Here is an 8,953-nt window from a genome sequence, read left to right on the forward strand (position 1 = left end):
TCAAGATGTCACTATAAACTACTAAAAATAGGTAAATTTGCATTAAATATAAGGTTAAAAATTTGAGATTTAAAATACAATATTACAGTTTTCTTGTATATAGTAATCTATTTTCAAAAGAAAAAGATTTAAAATGTCAATATACACTACAAAATTAATTTTGAAATAAATGTAATATTGCAAAATCTTAATCTTTATATTTAAATTAAACATGAAAAAGTTACAATAAATAATGATGTTGGATGAATTTGTATCGTAAATAACAATATTAATATATATAGTTAAATTTCTATTTTAGGCGCTATTGTAGGGCCTTAACCTTAATATTTAAATTATTGAGGTACATTTTTATAAGAAATTATTTTTCTCAAAACTCAAAGTTTAGCTGTTTTCGTTACTGTGTAATGCTAACCTTGTTTTTCTATTAGCGTGTTTAAAATTTGATCTATAAATAACAAAAGTAGCTAGAATGGAAAAATTTCGGTTGCTATGTCGTCGTTTCTTTCCTCCAGATTTGTTGCTAAGCAACTTCTAAATCAATCGGCCAATGACGTGGTGGAACGTCATCAACGGTCGCCGCAGCGCCTTCCTCCAAAAACTGCGCGGAAGAAAACAAACGCGAACTGGGACCGAATGACATCCAGGACAGGAGAAACTGGGGGTTGAGCTGGTTTAATGGGACTCTGTGGTGCGGAGACTGCGGCTGTAGGTTGGCGGAGCAGCAAACTGGACGACTGGTGACTGAAACAACCAGGAACGGACCGAAACAAACCGCAAAGTTAGCTAACATCAACTAAGCTAACAACTGTACATCCAAGTTGCCGCGTTTTGGATGAAAAGCATAAATAACTTTCACTGAGCACCACAATGGACTGCAGCCCTGCTGAAGTGACAGACAGAGTGGTACAGGAGTCTACAGGTAGTTACATTAACAGTGATTTTCCTAATTTTCACTGAAGGAGCAGATATTTTATTTTAGCTAACAGCTAGCTTACAACTTCGTAATAAGCCACTGACCTCGCTACTGCTAGCGTGATGTTAAAACAGTTACGAAAGGAAAGTTTACATTGATTTGACCTTTTTATTTCATTTGACCGTTATTTTACCAGGTAAAAATGACCAGGTGGCGCCAGCAGCAACAAATACACGTGTAAACCACAGACACAAATAAACATATAGACATAACATAGAACAAAAGTAAACAGGTCAACAAGTAAGAAGTATGTACATGTGAGTGAAAAAAATGTGCATGAGGTGTAAGAAAGTGTGTGTATGTATATATCAGTATGCATAAAAGTAAAGTCCGAAGTGATCATGTTGAGTGTGTTCGTTTTTTGAGATAGTAGACAAACTACTTCTCTCCAATTAAGCTGTTTATTTTGTAAATAACAGTGTCTCAAAAGAATCTTGTACAAGGACCTTTTCTGTTTGGAACATCCTCCCAGATAAGGATAAAATCAAAAGTGAACACTACATTTTATTCAGTCTACTATTGTCTGATAAGTCATAGATATAAACATCTAATTCAAATATTGAAATGTGATTGGCTAAAGGTGGGGATAAACCGTGGTTTAGACTTAGTTCTCCCATTTGTTGGTGCACATTTATGTCCATATCTCTTGGCACACGATTTATCCAATCCCCTGGAGCCGCACCCAGTAAGAAGAGCCCCCCTACAAACTTTTTCCTGCTTTCTACCAGTTAGTATTATTCCAATGTTAGCTGAGATGTGATGCAGCCATTAGTGGCATCTCATAGGGAGGATGCAGGTGTCCCTTAGGACTTAGGATTATGATGGTTTTCTCCCTCAAACAACCTTGAGTTAGCAGTTTCAGTAAAATGAATTGCTACATTATAAGAAAATAGGAATGTGCTGTGTTTCAAGGCCAATGCTCTATCTTTGTTAGTGTGTGTGTGTAGAAGAAGAAACTTTTTTTTTAAAGCGGCTATACCTTTTCAGCCTGACTTGTCTGTATCATCAGAGCTTGGAGTTAGTGTTTAGCTCCATCTTTCCCTTTTAAAGGTCAAGCACAACTCATGTATTCATTGCACATTAAATGGTTATTATTATCAATATTATAACACTCATATGTAATATCAGTTTCAGTGTTCAGTTATTAGTACCTTTGTGAGATAAAAATCCTAACATCAGACAACGAACCTCTGATAAAAAACACACCTAGCTTTCACTGTTCCAGTTTTACTAGAAGTTAACTATGCGTTAATGTAACATTTCTGAGTCAGCTGGTACAAATACTAGAAAATACCTTGAAATATAATGAGTTTACCAAACCTGACATCTGGTATTTACTTTTTCTGACTCTGTTACTAAACCAGTTGTTTCTCCGACCGATCAGGGAATAACAGCTCCAGCTCTGAGGATGATTTCATCCCTTTGTCAAAGCTCCTGATGAAACAACCCGAGGGGAAGAAGTCACGTGACAACAGCCACAGCTTAACCTCCAACTCCAATGCTAATTCAACAAAGGGCAAAAGTGATGAAAAAAACATAGTACTGCTTCATTTTGTATTTAGATTAAATACTTTCTAGCAGGTTGTTGTGCTAAATTTTGTGCATTTGTATCTTCTCTTGTAGCTTTGGATGACTCCTCAGACGATGAGCCGCTGATAAAAAAGAAAACCACCTCTGCACCACCCAAGAAAGTAGAGAAAAAGGAAAACACTCCACCCAGATCTAATGGCACAAATAACAAGAGCACAGGTGAACACATTTCATCAGCTAGATTTCAGCTCAGGTTTCTGATTTGTCTCCGGAGAAGAAAGATTTCATACTTCCTGTTTTATTCTGTTTCATGTTTGAACACAGATGGTGATTCAGATAACGAACCTCTGATTAAAAAAATCTCCTCCAAAGCTGAAAAGAAACTGCCAAAAGAATCAGATGATGTGAAGAAGACAGGTGACATTATCTTCTCTAAATGGACCTGCTGCTCTCTGTATCAGACATTTACTCACTCTTTTCTTACAGAGTTACTGGATAAGAGCTCAGATGATGAATCTCTTTTGCTTCGTCTTGCTGTTGCAGATGTGAACACGGACGACGACTCGGACAACGAGCCTCTGATTAAAAAAGTCTCCTCGAAAGCCGCAAAGAAACCTTTCTCAGTGCCACCAAAAAAATCAGCTGACAGGAAGAAGAAAGGTGAGATTATTTTCTCTCCTGAAGCATCGACAGGAAGCCGCTTCTCTCTGCATGTAAAGAGTCTCTGGACAAAGACTCAGATGATGAATATCTTTTATATTTCCTTACTGTTGCAGATTTGAACACAGATGATGACTCCGATAATGAACCTCTGGTCAAAAAAATCTCCTCCAAACCCGCAAAGAAGTCTGTCTCAGTGCCACCAAAAAAATCTGTTGATAGGAAGAAGACAGGTGAGATTATTTTCTCTCCATGGACCTGCTGCTCTCTTACTCTTTGTTTTCTTGCAGAGTTACTGGACAAAGACGATATTAAAAAGCCTGTTTTGCTTCGTGTCTTATTCTTGTGGATTTGAACACAGAGGATGACTCTGACAACGAACCTCTGATAAAAAAAGGAGCTTCCAAAGCTGCAAACAAGCCGCCAAAAGAATCTGCTGATATGAAGAAGACAGGTGAGATTATCTTCTCTCCTGGAGCATCAACAGGAAGCTGCTTCTCTCTGCATATAAAGAGTCTCTGGATGAACACTCAGATGTTGAATCTCTCTTTTTTTTTTTTTTTGTCTTAGATTCGAACACAGATGAAGATTCTGACAACGAGCCGCTGATTAAAAAGGCCAAAGTCTCCTCCAGACCTGCAAAGAAACCTCCCTCAGAAAAACCTGCTGAGAGGAAGAAGACAGGTGAGATTATTGCTCTCTATAGACCTTAATCATCAACAGAAAGCTGCTTCTTTCTGAATATATAAAGTCACTGGACAAGTACGATAGGTCAGATGAGGAACTTTTTTGCTTTTTGCAGATACAAACACAGATGAAGATTCTGACGACGAAGCTCTGATTAAAAAGGCCAAAGTCTCCTCCAGACCTGCAAAGAAACCTCCCTCAAAAAAACCTGCTAACAGGAAGAAGACAGGTGAGATTATTTGCTGTCTATGAACCTTAAAGCTGCTTCCCTCTGGATCATGCATTTACTCTTTGTGTTCTTACAGAGTCACCGGATGAGGACGACAGTTCTGATGATGAACCTCTGAGTGAAATTGCCAAGAGACTTCCCCGTAAGAGAAAAGCATCCGTTTTGCCAGCGAGCCCAGTTATTAAATCCAAAAGGACTGCAGCGAGGAAAAAAGGTCGGTGTGAAACTGTGGAAATCTGAACTCACTGAAATGTCTTTCTCATCGTTATTAACGCTCATTATTTGTTTTTATTTATTCCAGTTAAATACGCCGACACTTCCAGCGACAGCTCAGACGATGAACCGCTGGTGGCTGTAAAGAGGAGGAATGAAAATAAGAAAGCGTTAACGAAACGTAAAGACAGATCACGAAAAGGTGGGCAGCCTCTTCATGAAATACGTTTAACCCTCCTGTTGTCTTCATTTACAGGCACTAAAAAACCTTATTTCCTTGTCTGAAAAAAAGCTTTAAAGCTTTAAAAAAGTTTTATTTTAATGAAATTACCCAAATTTGGCAAGAAAATTCCTGGAAATATTTTCAAAAAATGAGTAAAAATCTTCCAGAAAAATCCTAAAAATATCTAAAGTGATTCCATATATATCAGTAAAACTTCTAATATTTTCTTTAAGAACATTCACATAAAAATCAACCAAAATCCAGCGAAATTTGCTGGATTTTGGTGATTTTTATGTGAATGTTCTTAAGAAACATTTTTAACATTTCTTTTTTTCCACCAAAAAATGTTCAAAGATTTCCCAAAAATGTTGAAAATGTGGACATCAGAAGTTTCACTGTGAAAATTTAAATTTTTTTCCACTTTTTCAAACTTTAAACCGGGTCAATTTTGACCCGCAGGACAACGCGAGGATTAATTACATTTAGTTCGAGTACTAACCTCTTTCATTTGAACAGAGTCTTCATGCTCAGGCAGCAGCTCAGATGATGATGATGTTCCTCTGGTGAACCTCATCTCAAAGAAAAGGAAACCAGTGAAGAAAAACACAAAAAGGAACACTGTATCCCAAAGGAGTGCATCAAAAAAGAGACAAGGTACTCCAGCAGTAGTCATGACCCCAAAAAACATGATTCAGTACTAAAAGTTTACAAGAAAACATTTTAAATTCTTGCTTTTGTGGGTTTTATTTTGCAGAACTCAGCGATGAAAGCTCGGACGACGAACCTTTGATTAATCTGGCGAAAAAAACACAAAGAAAAACAAAAGCCAAGGCTTCGACTCCGAGGAAGAGGAAGGCGGCTTCTAAAAAGTCAGCAAAGATGTCAGTGACAGGTAAAGACTCTAACCTCACCTGTCTGAGCTAATAAATATGAAGGAGGTCGTTGTAGGAGTCGGTTAATGCAGTTTTTCTTTGCTCAAACTGGGACACAGCAGGAAGCATGATCGGTCCACGTACGGTACAGGCAGTGAGTCTCTGTTACCATGTTTTGCAGAAATCTATGCCTTTTTTCTGATATTTTTGACAATTTAATTAACAAAAATGTCATTTTAATTGAGTAAATTAAATCCCCAATTGCCAAAACTGGTTAAAAAATTGAATTGCTGTTTTCATTTTCACATCTTAGCATTTAGCTATTTTAGGTGCCAAAAATTTCTCTATGCAGGAAAAACCTGGTTAACAAGCTGCTAGAAAACAGCTTTCATCTGGTCAACGTGTTTAAAAGATGTAGACCAAGGAAAAAGGGAAAACAAGGTGATACAACAAGATTAATGACTGCATCCATCATACAGAATATGTGTAAAGAAAAAGGAGAGGAAGCACCAGAGGATGAGTTTAGCTGTTTACAGCTGATGAATGTTCCCTTGGAGTGCCTTGTATGGAACAAATGATGTGTTTTTTAATTAGGTTAAGATGTTTACGTAACTCTTCTATTTCTTCTGTCTCTCTCCTGTCCTCTTCTCTGTTGTATTTTTATGTTTGTTTTTTTAAATTCATCTTCCCTTTACATTTTGAAGACTAGCAGGTGGGTTTGACAGACATGTTGTTAAAAAAATGACTTATTTATCAGGGCAAGGAACAGTAAAAACAGAAAGATTCATCAGATTTTCCAACAGTCCTTGAACTAATCGTCTGTTACATATGACTCTAAAATTTAAATGATATTTCACCCAAATCACCTTAGTGTGCATGTCTCATTTAAAAATTGTCCAAAAATAAACCATTTGCTTTTACAAGATTCTGTAAAAAAGCAAAAAACTCAGCGCTCTTCAGCTCAACTGTGAAGTTATCCGTGATTCATCTGCAATCAACAGTCACATGACAAAAATTTAGGAAATTTTCAGCTGAACTGTAGGCAGTGTAGAGAGGCTACAAGTATTTCAAAAAAGGAAAATGTAAGCAGCAAAGAATCTATACTATTTTCATGAAAACTCCCACTTTTATCCATGTGCTAACATAATTGCACAAGAGTTTTCTAATCATTAATTAGCCTTTCAACACCATTAGCTAACACAATGTAGCATTAGAACACAGGAGTGATGGTTGCTGGAAATGTTCCTCTGTACCCCTATGGAGATATTCCATTAAAAATCAGCTGTTTCCAGCTACAATAGTCATTTACCACATTAACAATGTCTACACTGGATTTATCATTCACTTAATTCAATTCATTGAAAAAAATGCTTTTATTTCAAAAATAAGGTCACTTCTAAGATCTCAAAATTTTGAACAGTAGTGTAGATTCAGCGTGTTTTTTTCCAGCATTGGTGACACTTCTTAGCACTTGGAAAAATGTTGTACATCTTGTTTTTATTTTATTTCTTGACTTATTTTTTTTTAAATAAGTTTTTTTTTCACTTTTATGATTTATACCATTCAAACTCATAACTGATTCTGGGATTTTTTTATTCAATGATCAATGAAATTCAACTTTAGTGTTTATTTTTTTCTGATTTCTAGCATTATAACTGTGTCACTGCATAGTGGACATTTCTGAGTTCTCTCTTCTTCTATTCCTGGTTGTTCTGTTTCCATAGAGGAGCAGGACTTTAGATTATAGTGAAAAATGACCCAAACTGTGAAGAAAAATGGGGAAAAAAAACACACAGAAAGAGTTGGGCTTTCAGAGTCTCAATACCAGCAATGCATTCATGTTTCAATAACTTTTTTTTCAGATTCATCAAGCAGCAGTTCAGATGATGAGCCTTTAATCGAGACCCACCCACCACACCCCCAAGTGACCAAAATCCTCAAAGTCCTGCTAGAGAGGTGTGATTATGAAGACGCTGGAGCAACTGGGAGCCTGAAGGAACCCAGAACAGGTACACATTATTTATGAAATCATTTCTAATGATGTAGTAAAACTTCAAAATACAGCCACAATATTCTTTTTCTCCAAAGAGGAAACACCGGCTGCCGAAAAGCTCACGAAGGAAGACTCTGAGGGTTCGAAGGAATCATCAGAAGAAGAAAAAGTGGAAGAAACAAGCTCCTCCATCTAAAAATCACTTAGTGTTCATAGGAACGTCATCAATGTTGTGTTTTATACACGTTTATTTAAAGTGTTCACGTTTTTACTCCAGCTTTTGCGTTTGGGACCATATTGTGCAGGTTTTTTATAGGATTTTATCCACCTTGTTTGATATTTATACTCTTAATGTGTCTGTTGTTTGCATTGGCTTGTTCCTCTGGTTTTATGTTTTTTATTTAAAGAAAGTTAACTAAGTTAACATTCACTGCTGTAACGTCACATTTCTGCTTTCATGGTAAAAACACTCAGCATGCAGCAGCGACAATCTGTTGTGTTGGATTTAACTGCTTTCACTAAGAAATTCAAATGAGTTCTTCTTTATCTGTGTCAAATGTTTTTAATTCAATAGGACTGTAAGTTGACGATAGAATACATAGGACAAACTACACGGCGGTTTTTGTAATTGGTAACGTAATTGATTGGATTAATAAAAAATGTAATCTAATCTGATTACTTTTGCATTATTTCATTTCATTTTGTCATTATATTGAATCTTATGCTAAAAAACAGACACAGCCACAATGTTTTGAATTCCACAAGGATTCTGTTGGAAAATCTCAAAACATTTTCAGTACAAATAAAATGCATTTTGTGTATTTAGTATTCACAGTCGGTTAAATCAAACTACCCTTACATTAACAATACTGGCACAAACTACAAGTGTACTGAGTTTATACTGCAGGGATGTAAATTACTCACTTTTCTTTTTAAACAAATGTCGCTTTTTTTTTCTTATCAATGTGTGACTTGTGTGAAGCATCCAATTTTCCAAATTTGAAACTTCAAATTTTTATTCCAATTATTCAAGTTGAGCAACACAAAGGTAAATATAAATCACTTAAATTCAGTTTTTGGTGGCACAAATTTGTGCCCATAAACAAACTGAAGCCTTGCAGACTGCCACTTAAATGTCACAGACTGCACCAGACTGCCATTGACGTGTGATAGACTGTCACACTGCCTCTGAAAAGTCAGACTATCACTGAACTGCCACAGACTGACACTGAGATGCTACAGACTGTTAATGAGTCTTAGAGGTGCCACAGATTACCAGAAATCATCAGTTAGGTGCTTCAGTCTGCTATTGAAGTGTCAAACTGCCACTGAGGTACCACAGACGTCCACAAAATGCTACTGAAATGCCACATGGTACAGAAACTGACACTTTAGTGTGTGTGTGTGTGTGTGTGTGCGTGTGTGTGTGAGTGTGTGTGTGTGTGTGTGTGTGTGTGTGTGTGTGTGTGTGTGTGTGTGTGTGTATATATATATAAAAATATATATATATATATAAATATATATATATATATATATATATGTATATATATATATATATATATATATATATATA

General features: G+C 36.3%; 1 protein-coding gene across 1 annotated transcript; it reads left to right on the forward strand.

The window, feature by feature from the left end:
* Window positions 1-575: 575 nt before the first annotated feature.
* LOC111569254 (nucleolar protein dao-5-like) lies at window positions 576-8,055 on the forward strand. The gene is made up of 15 exons (XM_023271284.3): window positions 576-919; window positions 2,358-2,495; window positions 2,597-2,722; window positions 2,828-2,920; window positions 3,047-3,163; window positions 3,280-3,396; window positions 3,525-3,617; window positions 3,734-3,847; window positions 3,966-4,079; window positions 4,156-4,293; window positions 4,381-4,494; window positions 5,032-5,169; window positions 5,270-5,407; window positions 7,250-7,396; window positions 7,476-8,055. Exons 1-15 carry the CDS (start codon window positions 868-870, stop codon window positions 7,574-7,576), a joined length of 1,740 nt encoding a protein of 579 aa, XP_023127052.2. The 5' UTR covers window positions 576-867; the 3' UTR covers window positions 7,577-8,055.
* Window positions 8,056-8,953: the final 898 nt, after the last annotated feature.

This window comes from Amphiprion ocellaris, chromosome 15 (assembly GCF_022539595.1).
Source record: "Amphiprion ocellaris isolate individual 3 ecotype Okinawa chromosome 15, ASM2253959v1, whole genome shotgun sequence".
Classification (NCBI taxonomy): domain Eukaryota; kingdom Metazoa; phylum Chordata; class Actinopteri; family Pomacentridae; genus Amphiprion; species Amphiprion ocellaris.